The following is a 17030-nucleotide window of genomic DNA, read 5'->3' as shown; positions in this document are numbered from 1 at the left end:
AGTCTGGCCCCCGACAGTGTCTGAGGGACAGTAAACTGGCCCCCTGTTTAAAAAGTTTGAGGACCCCTGCCCTAGAGTATCTAAGACTTCTACAACAGACTACAAAATCTGATATGGGGTCTGTAAGCAACCTTAGCCCTTCCAGAGTGACAGCTGAAAACTGGGCAAGACAGAATCACAGAAGAATGCAAGTCACCTCTGGAGGTCACTAGTCCTACCTTCTACTTACAGCGGGGTCAGGTTGGTTGCTTAAGGTGCTCAGGCTCTTGTCCAGGTGGAATTTTAATACCTCTGAGGAAGTGGATTCAACAGCCTCCCCAGGCAACCTGTTCCCATGGTTAACCATTCTAATAGTGATATTTTCCCCACTTCTATCTAGTTACATTTTGCCTCACTGCAACCTGTGGCTGGTCCTCTTGCCCTTTTGCTGTACACCTCTGAGAAGAGTCTGGCTTCATCTTGTCTGTAGTCTCCCTTTAAGCCTTCTTTTCTGCAGGTTAAACAAACACAGCTTCTTCAGCCTCGTATACTTCATGCTTCCATCATCTTAATGGCTCCCTGTGTGAGCCTCCTCAGTTTGCTCATTGCCCTGTCATACTGGAGAGGGCTTGACAGATGTATTCTGGATGACATCTGGAATCTAGTATTCCAGATGCAGTCTCCCAAGAGAGGGAGTCCAGTATGCTATTAGACCTCATTGCCACAAGGGTACACTGCAGATACATGTTCAAGTAGTCCACCAGGATGTGGGTATGTGCCTTTTTCTGCAGGCCTACTGCAAAAAACTAGGGACCTAGCTCCTTTTTTGACACTAACGGCCATCGGGAGTCTTGTTAGCTTCAAGAAGAAAGTACTGTTACACGTGAAATGACTAGGACTTTCGACGTACTTAATTATTCAAATTCTATAACAGGTTATAGTCAAAATAAATTTCAGCTATTTTAAGCTAGCCTTTACAAATTCATCTAGCATTAACCAATGCCAATAATTCAATCTTCTTATTACTTGAAAGAATTTCAGGAACTGTCCTTACCTTTAGTAATAAGTATTATCTTCAAATTATCATCCAATGACTTATGTTAATGATTACTATACCACATGAACCAAAATATGTTGTTTGGGATTGCAAATTTACTGAAGACTGTGAAAGTTCAGAAGATTATCAACTATTTTTCAATTCCTCTTTTTTCACTTATTTCGAATTCCTTCCTCTCATTGAAATAAAGAGAGAATGGAGTGACTCAGATGAGTATTTGCTCTCTGATGAGAGTCAGGTACCCACCATTTGGTTCTTTTTCCAAACAAAAAATTATTCCCCAAACATTAGCCTTTTTTTTTTTCAGAGCTAAGTTCTGTAGACTTACATGCATATTGCTTTTCTCTTCTTCTAGACACAGTTAGAAAAGAAGTGACAGCATAGGATTCAAATCCCCTTGGCCAAATTAAATTTCCCCTTAACTGTGATGCTGTCATATTTAAGCCAGTTAGCAATGCACATAACTACCTGATTAACTTCTAGATGATGTTTAAAGTCTGGCTTAAGTCAGCATTGCTGATGCTGAACATTATCACATATTTTTTCAAAAATATCATATTTGGGGACAAGGTGTGTAAATCTTACTATGGTAAGCACCTTACTATACATGGTACATAGATATCAATGGTGTTTTTTTGCAGAAGAAGATACTGTTCATTTGAGTCTAAATATTAAACTGTAGCTCTAATGACTAAATTAATTACTTTTTTCATAAATATGTTTTAATGGTGATATGCTTTAAATGTATGTTGACTACTACTTCTTTTATTTTGCTATTTAATTCTTTTTGAAATTATATCCATTTAAATATACAATGGTCTCACAGAAGACTAATAGCATATACATTTAATACAGAAGAGAAACAATAGAAACACATGGATTAAACCAGGAAATTAGAAAAGGGGATCAGTCAAAAAGTCTGTAGGATGTTTTAGCAGCCACCTGTCATTCTCTATTTTACCTGATCTGAGTCAACTAAACTTCACTTTTAAATAAAACTAGCATGTATGTCTTGATATGATCAGATTCACTGTTAGCTAAAATTTTTATACTTCTGGAAGTAAAAATCCCTATCTTAACCCCCCTGGAACAAATATTTTAAGTTCTTGATCATAGCAAGACTTAATCACCTCAAAAATACTTCAATGGAGTTTCCCATTTATCTTTCTATTAATTAATCCTATGTTGTATCTTTCCTTCTTACAACCCAGCTGGACAGCAATTAAAGTTGTGCAAATAATCATCTTCCTGCAGCACAAAGATCTTCAAGAAATATGTTCTGGCTTTTATCTTAAAGATAAGAAAGAACTTATTTGGACAAAAATGGAGTTTTTAATGAAAGCCTTCTGGGAAAAATAAAGAAGGAAAAGCTAAATGATTTTACAATGTCATTAATTAAGTCAAGTTTATGAAACTGGCTTCAGGGTTTTCCCTGTAAAAACACCATCAAACTCTTCTTACATACATCATGCTTCATTAACATTGTTTTCTTCCTATTATGGCTCTGATGAAAAAATACCATCACTTGAAAATGAAATATCAATATGCTGATAAGAAAACCAGAAATGATTTGACATTGAAAAGCAGTAGTTTATAGATAGCAATTAATGCTAATGAAGCAATATATTAGGTACTGACACTTATCTGTTTCCTCAGAATGTTTTTCCTGATTGGAAAAAGAGGGGAGGGATAGCACAAAAGTTCTCATTGTAACAGCTGTTCAGATTAATGTGATGGACGTGAAAATAGTCTCTAGGCAGAATTTTGACTGTGATTCTGTTTTCAGAATGCATAAACCATTTTGACTTTTACCATATTCCTATGCTTTCTAAGTGGTGCTGATTTCATGTTTCAAAGTGCAGAACAGCTTCATAATACAGTTATCTAAAAAAATTCTCTCTAGCTTTAAATACTTTAAACTGAATCCCTGACCCGAAGCTACTGATGTTACTATTCCTTGGTGTAAATGGTTGAACTAGGAGGAGGACCAGCAGTCCACTGTGCTGGAATCTGTTCTCATGGACCTTGCATGACTTTGGAGCATCTTTACTCGGAGTTTTTTGTGTTTTTTTTTCTTTCTCCTGAAAAAGACATACTACAAGTAGAACTTAGGGTCTTCTATAGGTTGAAGCCTCCTTACATAATCCTTGAAAAGTATATCTTTTCAAAAACTGTCCCTACTTTTCAGTAAAGATAGTTGGAAACATGCTGCTCTTCATCCACTTTCTTAATATTTGTCACTGGAACATCACTGCAAAATCTGACTGTATTTTATTCATCTGCTGGTAGGCTGTGCATGTAAACACATGTTTACCCAGGTGAAGCATCATTTACTGTTTCACACCAATCTTGCTCTTAAGTATTTGGTAATTGACTATATAGTCTATGTTTCTTTTATCTATATTATATATTTGTTTTCATGTGTTACTGAAAAAAATTGATAATTTTTTACACTAAATTGATTTATTATGGCTCATGGTATAAATGAAAGGTGATACATTTTTTTTTCTAGGATTGAATAAGGCTTTGAAGTGGTAAGAAGAGGCATCTTGGAGATGATGGTTAGCAGCTTTCTTCAACTGTTTTATTGGATTATCAAAGAAAGTTCTAGATATTTCAGTTTTGAAGGCTGATGAGCAAGCTGTGATAATGACATCTGAATCTTATTAATGATTTTAAATGACAGGAGCTATTCTAATGAAAACAGTTTCCATCTGTTTTTGTAGACATCTCTGCCTTGCCTATAGGCATCTCTCTCCATGGCTTTCTTAATTCCCTCTGACTCTCAATCCTGTACCTTCCCACATCTGTGCCTTGCTTAGATTCCCTCCTCGCTGTCTGTTGGACAATATTCTTTTTTCAAGTCCCAGGTCTCCCAGAAATATTCCCAAAGAAATGACATCTCCATAATCCCATAACAAAATGTCCCATTTCCTTTAAATTAATATTTTTAAAAAATTATTTACTTGGTTTTAATGAGAGTTTCTTTTCTGGTAGTGGGGGAAGGGACCACCTTGTGAGAGCGAAAAGCTCCCCTGGCTCCAAGGCAGAGACCCCCCAGCCCAGGCTGGACCAATGAGCACTAGAGAAATGCCTCTGCAGATCCATATTTGTGAGGGGAAGGACTGTCTTGAAAAGAAGTAGGTGTGGTACCTGGAGAAGAGACTGTTTACCTGAACAAAAGATGACCATCAGCCTAAACAAAGGACAGACAGACACAGAGAGAGCTTCATTGCCAGAAGGAAAGAGACCCACCCTCAGTTCACCTGATGGAGTAGGAGAAGGCAAGGGAGGTTCTGCAGCCCATGGAGATCCAATGGCGGAGCAGAGACACACATGTAGGCCACGGATGACTCCACGCTGGAGCAGAGAAGCTGACCCTGAGGGCAAGTGTGACTGGAATTCGGACCGCAAGAGCTGCTTGATGCCAAAGCAGGGGTGGACCCTCAGAGTAGGGGGGTGAGTCTGCAGCCCATGGATGTCCCCATGCTGAAGCAGAGAGCTGAGCCTGAAGAGGTCTGTGACTCCATGGGAAGCTTGCTTTGGAACATCTCATTCCTGGACTTTCATGCTGGGAAGAGTGGCAGAGGTGAACTGACTGCAACCCCCATTCACTGCTCCCTGTGCCGCTGAGGGGGGAAGGTACAGAAATCAAGAGCAAAGCCTGGGAAGAAGGGAGGGGTGGGGGAAGGTGTTGTAAGATGTTGTTGTTATGTCTAGTTAGATAATGGTCAAGAATTAAATTGTTTTTTCTTCCCGAAGTTTGAGTCTGTTTTGCCCATGACCATAACTGGTGAGTGAGCCATCTCTGTCCTTCCTTCCTAATCTTGTGCCCCCTTTTGTTGTGACTCCCATCCACTATCCCCTCTCACTGGCTAGGAGGGGGTGAATGTAGGACTGCATGGTCCCACTGTGGGTCAAACCACCACAGTATCTTTATCGTCCAGAGGGTACTGAAGTCAAAAAAGAGTAAAGCACAGAACTGGTTTGGTTTTTAAGTTATGATCCCTATTATTTTCAAAGTATTGTTTTCCTGGCAAGCATTTAAATGTATTTGCATTCAGTGAGGCTTCTGAAAGCAGTGTGGTTATGGAACACAGTCCAAAACACAACAAGATCTACAGCATTTTTAAAGTGCTACAATGTCCAGATAACTCCTGCAAGAGGTGTGTCATGCAGGTAAACTGAGGAACATCTAAAAACTTTAATACAAGAGTGCTCATGGTGAAAGTTGCTCACATTTGATGTCATTTTAGTATCTGTGATTCATGAGAGAAACCTCATTCTTGCATATGTGCCTGTTATTCTCAAGTAAAGATTTTTTTCACATCTCTTGTGAACTACTTCTATTGAAGACTGGATATTTAAATCACTCTTAGTAACTTACTAAAATATTTTAACGGATCATTTGAATCACAATCTTGTATGAATTAAAAGGTATTTTTGTTATGATCTTATAAGTGATACTATTTATGCTGTCATCTTTGGAATGATCCCAAACTTATCTATACAGCTCCTTCACAATGCCAACTACTCATATTTGTAAGATTAATAGAGTATTAAAACATAATTCCAGCATGCTGGCAACTGCAGAAGGCATTAATTCTTTAGCAAAGGTTTGTGCATATGAAATAAATCAGCCACACACCTATTTTTCACACTTCCTATACGGGAACATCATCTTACAGGTATGCATTTTATGACTGGCTAAGGACAATGGCTAAAAATATCAAGCTATGTATAGATGGCCATTTACTTTAACAGGCTGTCACTTAGCCCAGTCACCGTTGTTTGACCATATCTTTAGTTATTAACAGAGTTCTTTACAGCATTAAGTTTTTACTGCTCTTTCAATACTTTTCTGTCAGTATAAAATTAGTATTATTTAAAATCAGTAATATTTCATATTAGTATTACAATAGTACCAACTACATCACACAGCATGTAAGACTAATAATTAAAAAATTCATTAAACAGCATTGACAGTCAAAAAGAGATTACTTAAACATCAAATATTCCAAATAATATACAAATGCACTTTAGCACTTCCTTTTGATATAGTTTTGATTTTCCCAGGCTCAAATAATTATTTCACCCTCTTACCCAAGTATTTCTTGTAGAACAAACCAGAGTGCTGTCAGAACTTTCCTGCTTCAGGGCTGAATTTGAATTGCCTTTATACACAGAACATTTTTAAAGGATTCAAAATGCAGGTCTTCCAGGCTACATTCTGCTCCTTCCTACTGGTTTCCTCATATATTGCCTAAGCTAGATACAGCTTCTCTGCATAGCCAGACAACTTTTCATCTGGACAACACTAATTATTCAGTTTTCTCTTAGGAAGAGTTTAAAGAGGCTTGAGATCATAAGGTACAATAACATTGGGAATATACACTACTGGTAATAGGGACAGAAAAGCGAGGTGATAAAAAGTGGAAGAATAAAATTACCAGTAAGAAGGAAAATACTAAGTATAGGTAGGACATGATATAAATGTGTCACTACTGATGAGACAGTTCCCATCCAATAGAACCCTCTGCCCTAAACACCATAGTCCATATTCTACAACATGGGTTTGCAGTGACCCTTCTCTGTCTATCAGGTCTTCTGTTTACAAGTTGTCTTCAATCTACATATCTCAAGCTCTACAGAGCAGGTATTTTTAACTTTCTACTTATTTAACACAGTGCATGCCATCACACTTTCTGTACTGCTTTTCGTTAATGCTCTCAGAAGACTATGTTGTGACTGGGAAGGGGAAAAGAGGGAAAAAGGAGGGTCTGAGATTTTTTGTTATTTTTGCCAGGCTTCATTTTCCTAAGGTAAGATCTACAGATGTCAACTGGCACAACACCTAAAGTATCTTTCCTTTCAGTAAAATATGTCACACCGGCCGGACAGAGCCCGTCAAACAATTCATCAGGCTTTTGGGCTACTGTCTAACATGATTTTACCTGTAGGTTTTTCACACTTCAGCAGGGATCAGGTTGGATGGATTAATTGGTGGCCAGTGTTCTGCTCTGTGGTCTGCCCTTCCCAAAGGGCCTCCTGAGAACTTCTTCACATCAGGCAGGATGGGCACGTGACCAGGGTGACCACGGACATGACCACACATCTGGTCAGTCAAACAGACAGAATCAGCACATGTGCCATGTCACAGGAATTTTGACCATGTGACGTGTATGTTTTTGGTCATATGGTCACTGTATGGTTAATTACTGCAATTATCCAGTTTAATAACCGTACTAATAATATGAAACTAGGAGTACTGCACATTTTATACTCAATTATTATAAAAATGAGATGTGAATGCTACTATCTTGTTTTGATAAATATTTAGGGGCATTTTTTAAAGAGGAATGATCTGGAAACATTTCAATGCCAAATTGTGATTATCTGTATAATTATACATTTATAAGGGGAATAGCAGTCTTTTTTGTAATTTATAAATTATATTTTTTATTTGAAGTTTGTTTGAAAACAGTGAAACTTGCAAAATGTTCAATGAATAGCCTAAACAAAATCATGGACCCGATGGGATGCACCCATGAGTGCTGAAGGAGCTGGCAGAAATGATTGCTGAACCACACTCTATCATCTTTGAAAGGTCTTGGAGAACAGGAGAGGTGCCTGAAGACTGGAGGATAGCCAATGTCACTCCAGTCTTCAAAAAGGGCAAGAAGGAGGATCTGGGCAACTATAGGCCAGTCAGCCTCACCTGTCCCTGGGAAGGTGATGGAACAGCTCCCTCACCTGGGGAGGAATAACCACATGCACCAGTACAGGTTGGGGGCTGACCGGCTGGAAAGGAGCTCTGTGGAAAAGGACCTGGGTGTCCCTGTGGACAGCAGGCTGGCCATGAGCCAGCACTGTGCCCTTGTGGCCAGGAAGGCCAACAGTTTCCTGGGGTGCATTAAAAAGAGCATGGCCAGCAGGTAAAGAGAGGTTCTCCTCCCCCTCTACTCTGCCCCGGTGAGGCCACATCTGGGATACTGTGTCCAGTTCTGGGCTCCTCAGTTCAAGAGGGACAGGGATCTTCTAGAGAGAGTCCAGCGGAGGCCACAAAGATGATGAGGGGCCTGGAGCATCTCCCATACGAGGAGAGGCTGAGAGAGCTGGGACTTTTCAGCCTGGAAGAGAAGACTGAGAGGGGATCTTATCAATGTCTATAAATACCTGAAATGCGGGGCACAAATGGATGGGGCCGGGCTCTTTACAGTGGTGTCCACTGACGGGACAAGGGGTAATGGGCAAAAACTGGAACACTGGAAGTTCCAGATAAACTTAAGGAAAAACTTCTTTACTGTGAGGGTGATGGAACACTGGAATAAGCTGCCCAGAGAGGTTGTGGAGTCTCCATCTCTGGAGATGTTCAAAACCCGCCTGGATGCTTTTCCTGTGCAACCTGTTGTAGGGAACCTGCTTTGGCAGGGGGGTCGGACTAGATGATCTCCTGAGGTCCATTCTTGCCCTTATGATTCAGTGATTCTGTGAATTGATATGATAATTCTTCAAACAAGAATTGTAATAGTAATTGTAATAGTAAACTACTTAAGCATATTATGTTGTCTTACAGTTAAATAAGTAGGAATTTATGCTTTGCTGCATGAGTATCTTAGAAGAAACAAGTTAATAGTTATATTTTTCCTCAAAGTCAAGTAAAGTTTGAAAAATATTAACAGAACTAAGAAGAATTCTGTTCTGTCTGACACATACTTTTGCCATTGTTGCTTTAAAAATATGATTTCAAGAGTAAGGTCTGCTGATTCTTGCTGTCCAGATCTATCAACTACATCTGTCTAGATCTATTGATTTCTCTCAGTAAGCCCATGCGTCTCACTGCTACCCAATATAATAAAATATGTAGATTTCCAAGTTGTGAACTGGCAGGTTTTTTTAGAACATCTGCTTAAATGTATTACTCTTTGAAATACTAGGAAATGAAAAGAGACATACAGACCTCTCTAGCCATGTTCGCCTGTTGCGTTTTCTTAGAAAATGATTTGCAACTATCAATAGCTATTTACACGAGAAAAAGAGTAACTTCTGCAGTGACCTTTCTTGCATACCTCTGAAATAAAAAAGTGCTTCAAATATTTACAGAATTAATGCTTAACTGAGAAACTGAAGATATACTTTTGGTACTTATTGAGTGGCAGCTGGACTATTCAGATATGGTCATAACGGTAAAAAATAATCATGTGTTCTTTATATCCTCCAAGCTCCTTGCAAAAATTCATTAAAATGTTTCCAAAACAGTGAACAATGAAAAATCATTCAGACTTACCCACATTTAATCTGCCTGTGACTTCCCCATTTGAATTGCGAGCATTCACAGTCACGTTGTGAGTAGACTGGAGAAGCAGAGACGAGTCCTAAAGTATCAAGAAAAAAAAAATAGATTCAGTAGATTCAGCAGAATAATTAGAAATGTAAACAATGAAAGGAACATATGTTCTAATGAAAGTTTAAGGGACTCATATTCAGTTACAAAACTTTGTGGCTAGAAAATTATCTAAGGAAAAACAGAAAGTCATAGACAGGTTACAACAGGACCTAAGAAAAATGTAATTTAATGTTAAAACCGAAACCGAAGTGTAGAACTATACACTTACACAGAAGATAATATGACCAACAGGAATATGATGTTTTGACCATTCTGTACTGAGCTAAATGAGGTATGTAGCTGTGAGACAACTGCCAAATCCCTGGTGAGAAATGTCCCAGGTTAAATCTGAGTTTGTTGTAGGAAAGCAAACAAATCAAGCGACAACTTTCAATGCCCTATCCAAGCCTGAAATAACTGGAAAATAAATTTTGCTACTCAAAAGGCCAACCATGACACCTTGAACCTCTTCCACTCTCACTCACTTCTCTGCCATGGCCTAGGAGAGTTCCAGTAAGTGTTAGGAATACTAGAAGGGGCAGGAAGCAAGAGGAGATTTGGCCCAGGGAAGAGGAAAGAAATGTAGTTCACTCAAAGAAAGGATTCAAGAAGAGAGGCTGAAGCAAAGCATACCACCCTTGAAAGGACACCCATCAGATGTCATATTTAAGTCCCTGACAACCTTTCTCCAATCTCACTTCTCAACGTCTTTTCCAGCTCTACTCTTCCTGCCATACTGCTGTCCTGGACTTCCAACCTTGCATCAGTCTGACAGTAAGTATGTGAGATGTTCTACTGAGGCATGGCAAGTAGCCAAACACACTGGGCAATAAGGAATGGTCCCAGGTTGCACCACAGGTGGGATATTTGCAGAGCAGTCAGAGCCTCATGCCTACCCATCATTCTGTGCCACTTATGGCAGCCAGGGAATGCCAAACAGGTGTATGGCATCTTCATTCATTCCTAACACACCTCACCACAATCCAGATTAGCTATGGTAGGCAATTCAAACTTCATGTCATTCTTAGACTGCAGCCAGCACAGAAACATTTCACCAAAACCAAAACATCCCCTCGTGTTAACTCATGGCTTAGTGGTCTGCTTGTTCAACTCCTCCCAGGTGATGTACCACTCCATTACTTATTCCCAGACCTCCCACTCAAACTCTCTGTACTTCAGGCCCGTTGGTGCCACCCACTGCTTGTTGTGAAGAGTAGATGAGTAACTGTTTTGAAAGACGTAGCTGCCCACTGTGCTCCATCAGACTAGATATAGAGAGCCATGAAACAGGCTCATGGCAAGAAAACTGGTAGGGATCATTTGGAAGTGTCCTAAAATTGTGAGAAAGAAATTGAATGGGTTCTTCTTAAGTTTTTCTTTGATTTACCACCTGAATTCTCTTTAAATGCAGCTGATTTTTAGGGAGATAATACTGGCCATTGTCTTTACTTGATTTTAAGTATCAGATAATTATCTGATCATGTCTGATCATGTTCAGTTTGATCAGCAAATTGTAGCCACACTGGTGTACTTAAAAAGAGGGGAGGGAGTTTTTTGCAGTACAGGTGCCTTCATACTAAAGCATACTTTATATCTAAAGGACAGGAACCTAGTAACTGATAAGAGTGCCTAAGCAGATCTCAGTTGCCAAAGTATCAGGGGATATGTGATATGAAGAGGATATTAGCAAGCTGTCTGCTTGTGACCTTGAAGGGAATATTCATTTCTAGATAAAAAAGTGAGCTTCTGATTACTGGAATATTGTTAAAGATCAGCCTCTTTCACATATATGGCTTCTGGTAATTTTTCTGGACTCAAGAGAGAGGATGCAGCACCTTGAAGGGCTAATCCCTGAAAATCACTCCCAAATCATGTTCCCATTGTAATCTAATGCTTAGAGTATGAGATAACTTGAGAATGTGAACACATTTTATGTGAAGAATTTTACTACAAACACCTAATAACAGTGGTAGAAGCAATACAGAGTTTTGAGTACTACTTACACTTTTTTTAAAAAATGGTATCTTACAAGTAGGAAGATAGGCTATAACAAAAAAGTCACTAAGTGAGCACAATAAATGAATCTCATTTTGTAAATTATATCAGGAAAAAGTGAAAGTTAACAGAATTAACACAAATAATGAAAAGTCTTAGGAAAAAACCAAGCAGTGTGTTAGAATGAACATTAATGGTAAAAATTATGAATTGGGAAAGGAAGGTCAACAAAGATCTGGTAAATCTGTAACATCTAAGTACATGTGCCAAATGACCCACAAATCTGGGCATCTCTATTACACATATTTGACTGCCACTGGTTGATTTAAAAAATAAGTTAGTAATTTGTAATATCAAATTTAAGTGCAAATAAACTGTATTCTGGATTTGCAGCTTCCACTTGTGACTTGTTGACTAATTAAAATCTAATAACATATTTATGAATGCTTAGCTTTTATCTTCCCATGAATATGTATTAGCTAAGATGCAACGGTATTGTCCACAACTCTGTGTTGGACTCATAATGAAGGCATATACTTGTAATAGGCTCCAGAGATGATGCACAGCAAGTAGATTTTCTGCTACATATTTTCTTATCACTTTGGAGACCTCATTAGGTGAGAAAAGCTGTTAGAAGACGCAAGAACACTATTAAGGCAAGGGAGAAAGCTGCTATGATAGCTGACTGGCCCAATTCTATAACTTAGAAAAATAAATCATAACAAACAAGCAACTTTATGAGAATAAACATATAGATGGCACTCAGGAGATCAAGCTACAGGCAATTAAGCCTCTGGAGAGTTCAAACATTTTAAAAAGGAAGCAAACAAACAAAAAAACCTCTGATGAATTATGACTTCATAGGGGACAGAGACATGCAGTAGAAGGTTCTAATTAATGCATACTACTAATGATCACGATGGGTCATTTAGACAACTAAGCTTATATTAGATGCTGCCACACCTCCTTCTTCCTCTGTTACACTAAATGTATTAAGAGCTAGAAGGAATATTAAAAGAACACGAATGGTAGCTTAACATTGCCTGGTTCTCAAGTATTAGCTATGCTGGTCTTAAAAAGTTACACATCTTACTGCATAAACAATTGCAAGAGAAATTAATTTAAGCACATAAATAGTCTTCCCACTGGCTATGAGGCAGAGAAGAATACAGCATAAGAAACAAAATGGATTTAGTAGTGGAATTTCACTGTCTATGTAAGAGCTGTTCCTGCGGCTGGAAATGCTTGTTGCAGAAAGACAGAAAAAGAAAGGCTTAATAGACGTAAAATATGTTGGCATTGCTTAAATTTCAGTAATCAAGAATTTTAAGTCTCATCTTAAATTCTATATTAACTATGCTTTCTGATAAATTTATTTACATTTTCTCCTGCTATAGCGATACAAGCAGCACTAACTTTTTCCCTAGGTTTAGAAAAGTCTCACAGCTGGCTATTCTGTGAGGACGATTACATGTTTGAAGTAATGAAAAAGCCATATTTGGCTTTTACTATAATTGAACAGTACTTTATTCAATGAAATGTCCCATTGGTTGATGACAATGTTAATAAAACATGGCTTTATTTTGTAAGAGTTTGGATTACAGATGATAGTTCTAAAAAATAGTAATTTTGTTGTCCAGAAACAGATACTGCTCTACAAAAAATTCACCAGAGTAAGTTTCAGAGTTCACCTGGATAATTACAAACCAACTCGGATTCTCTCTTCCTTACTCTAAACCCAGTACTTCAATAAAAATCTTTCATACCACACCCATTCTCAGTGCCATTTTAATCTGCTTGAGAAATATTTTCTTTGATCAAGTACGTTAGTCCACGCATACCTCAATAATAATAATAATAATAATAATAAAATTATATGTCTATGGAAACAAGATTAAATCCTATACTTAGTCTTGTAGATTTTATATACATAAATTTGTAAAGATATCATAGATTTAATATCATTGTCCTAGAAGTGACAAAAACTGAATTTATCAGTCAAATCATAACTTTTCCAATAGGATCCACTAATTTTAGAGATATTGAAACTATTCTGTAATGGATGAATAAACAAAACAAGCAGTTTCACAAGGAAGCCGGCATTAAAAAATCATCTCAGTAAAAATAATTAAAAACTTAGTACACACTCTTAAAATTTTAGCATTACTTATATACAATGATCTTTGTAATTCCTTTTTGAGCTACGTCTTATCATATGTCTACGAGAAAAATGTTAATTCTGTCATAGCATCAGAACATTGACCTAATGATCATGCTTGTAAAGTATGCAAAAATATGTGTGTATACACACACACACACACACATATATATATTTTTTTTCCATGACAGATGCCTGGACTTTGCCTTAAATTCAACTGTTCATAAGTACATTAATTTTATTCTAGCATTATTGAAAGATTATCTGCTTACCACTCGAGAATGGATTTCTTTGGCATAAAGAGGGAATAAGAATTCCGATTCCCCTTCCAGACGAAGGCCTTCTTTTGTAACACGCAGGTGTCCCATTCCAGTCTGAGGAGCAGAAGCAAGAATTATGCATATTTTATTACTGATGGTGTATTTTTTTTTTGTTCTTTTAATAAACTGAACATTTCCAGAGCTGTCTGCTTCCAGTCTATTGATAAAGATACCCATACAAATGCATTTAAAATTTTGAGAATTTCTCATTTCTTTCAGGAGTATTTTTCTTTAGGAAATTGTAGCTTTCAAGAAGTTGCTAAAGTTGGGATCCTTTTTTTTTTTTGAGGAAAAAATACAACATTACAGTTATTAACTTAAAAGAAGTGCACTCGTATTGGCTGTGCTGAAATACCTTTTGTACTTGCCTTCTAAAATTGTCAGGAAAAATAGACTTTTAGACATGCACACTCACATAAAACAAACCTTATATTAACAGCTTGAGGTTTATTGTATCAATAATGTATTTAGCAAATAATATTTCTAAGCCTAGTGAAGAGACAAAGAGGGATTTTTATTTGCTTCCATTTTCAGTAATTACTTCTTTCTTTTTAATTCATTTTTTATTACTTGGTTTATTTTTTTTCCTCCTCTAATTATAGGTCAAGGCACCATCTCTCACTTTCTGTCACCTGCTTTTCAGTTCCTTATGCTCTCTTAGTTGCTCCCTCCTGATTTTAGCACAGTTGTGCTTCCCAGTCCACATTTTATTTCATTCTTTTTTACTATCATTCATCATTACCATAGAATTGATAATATGAAAAATGAGTGAGGAATTACTTCAGTAAGTACATCTGAGGACTGGCAGGCTTCAGCTGCAAGGTATTTCACAGGTATTTAGCTAATTTGTAAATGATTCACACACATTCCCCCCCACCATAAAAAGTAAGAGAAACCTTGGCAAAAAATTTGCAGCCTTACAGCTCAGCTGCACACAAAAATATTTTAAGTGAACTGCCTCAAACTACAAGGAGTAAGAGGGAAGGGCTAAATAATAAACAGTAAATCCGGAAACTATACCTGCTCTAAATATTTTTCAGGTTGTTCTCCATGTAAGCAGAGGAGAAGAGATACAGGACAGACCACTGATGATACATCAGTAATAACCTGTTCATCTAATGAATTATGCCTATCACTGAAAAAAAAAATGTAACTTTAAGAAACTGTAATTATTTTTAAATATGGCATGTTCTCACCAATGAGATTATATATATTTTAGATATGTATATACATATATTGCTAAATAAAATGTCTAACCAGCCTTCAATGAAAAACCTAAGCTATTTTCTTTTAATAAGCTTGAAGAGAGACAAATAATAAGCTTTGTTTATTTCTTATAAGGTAAGAAATATTCATGTCTGCTGTTCACTCCACTGGAAAGCACAACTGTGATTCCTGCTCAGCAAGGATTTATTTCAGGAAAGAGGCTTTTAGAATAGCTATTTATGGAATCTGTTATTCAGTGTCAAATATATTAGTGCTTTGAAATACATAACGTACTGACTTTTCTCAGTGGAAGTGGATACAATTTCTAAATCCTAGACCACTGCAAAGCTTTTAAAAAGTACCTAGTATACACTGATACATCTCATGAGGCAAAACTGAAACAGTACCTATGATGAGCCCCCTGTGGCTTTCAGTCACAATTCCTAGGCAGCACTGAGTGATTTAGAAATATGTTTTTCTAGTGAAGACTATGAACAGTTTTTTCTAACTTATAACACAAAATAGAGACCACTTCAACTTCATAAAAATGCATAGGTTTTAAGATAAACCCTTTTGAAAAACATGACATGAAATATCAGGATATTCTAAAGAAACACCATTAACAAATGGCTCTCATTTAATTAACTAAATTTAGGACCACATTATTGCTCTGATCGTATGCCTCTTCTCATCAGGTGAAAGTAGATCAGGTTTAAACGGTTTGCATATTTTTCCTGGAGTATAAGGAATTAAATAAACAGTATACTATAGAGTAAGCATAAAATGATACTGACAAATCTGAAATTTAAGAAGGCAGAGGAAGAAGTAGCAATTAATTCTTGCTCTGAAGCAGACTGGGGAAAATTAACAAACTCCTGGGTGGCAATCTCTATCCTGCCTTTGGCTTTGCCATGAAGAAATTTTTAGTAGACACAAAAACCCTGTAATTGATGCTGAAAAAGAAGATTATGAAATTTACTCAGCTTTTCTCTTTCTAATGGCTTCAGATTTTTCAGCAATGATTATTCTAAAAATGCTATGTAAACTAAGGAATGTCTTTGACATCAAGAATGTTATCCCACATGACAAAACTTAGCACTTTAACTTATCTGTAAGTTCTTATTTTTCAGTAAACCCAGTCATATCACTCAGGATTACTTTCAATAACTATGTCCTCAAGTATGTCCTACTTTTTTAATCAGATATGTCATTTAAGCATTGATGCAAAGCCCACATTCTCACATGTTTGAATAAGAACCTCATTACCCATCCTCACTGACCACTTTGGAAGTGCAAAACATATGGAAATTTAGACTTGGGTTACCTGCCTAAATGACTATCTGTGTTGACTAACAGATAAACACTTCTATTCCCATTGTGACTGTAAACAATTATTATCTCCTTAGTACCACAATATTTGAGCATCTGAAGATTGTAAAAGTACAGAGTTATGCAGTACTTTGAGATGGGGAAATTCTATTATCCTCCTTTTATAATGTCCTGGGTTTTGCCCCCTAGCCGGTGGCGGGGGAGGGGAGTGTGGAGGGTTGCTGTGAGTGGCTGTGTCTTGTTTGGCTGTCAGCTAAATTAAATTAAGACATATAACTTGCAAATTAAAGTAATATGGAATACAAGAGAGAGGGATTTAGGACAACCAACCACCGGGATGCACTGAGATCCAATGATAAGTTCCATAAAAATGAAGAGTATAATAGTCACATAATGTTCTCTCAACAACTACTCTGCTTCTTACATTACCATTTAGGAGAAGCCAATTATTATTTACTGAGTATTGTGACTTCCTCAGTAATGAACAACCTTGATGCTTTCAGTTTCAAGGATTTGATTCTGTTCCTATTCAAATAATGGAATAAAAATATTGCTATTGACTTGAGGATAGGGTCCAAGTATCAGTTAGATGCAGGCTTT

General features: G+C 37.2%; 1 protein-coding gene across 2 annotated transcripts in view; it reads right to left on the bottom strand.

Moving 5' to 3' along the window:
- The window catches only part of SGCG (sarcoglycan gamma), a 47650-nt gene that overhangs the window by 18292 nt on the left and 12328 nt on the right, over window positions 1–17030 (bottom strand). For both annotated transcript variants that reach the window (XM_010173878.1, XM_029086462.1), the window contains exons 2-3: window positions 13848–13949; window positions 9324–9411 (exon numbers count right to left, since the gene is read on the bottom strand). In XM_010173878.1, coding sequence (XP_010172180.1) covers window positions 9324–9411; window positions 13848–13949 — 190 coding nt within the window. The remainder of the gene's footprint in view (window positions 1–9323; window positions 9412–13847; window positions 13950–17030) is intronic.

Source organism: Antrostomus carolinensis, unplaced genomic scaffold, assembly GCF_000700745.2.
Source record: "Antrostomus carolinensis isolate BGI_N321 unplaced genomic scaffold, ASM70074v2 scaffold4158, whole genome shotgun sequence".
Taxonomy (NCBI): Eukaryota; Metazoa; Chordata; class Aves; order Caprimulgiformes; family Caprimulgidae; genus Antrostomus; species Antrostomus carolinensis.
The sequence above is the reverse complement of the archived record's forward strand: the minus strand, read 5'-3'. Positions and strand labels throughout refer to the sequence as shown.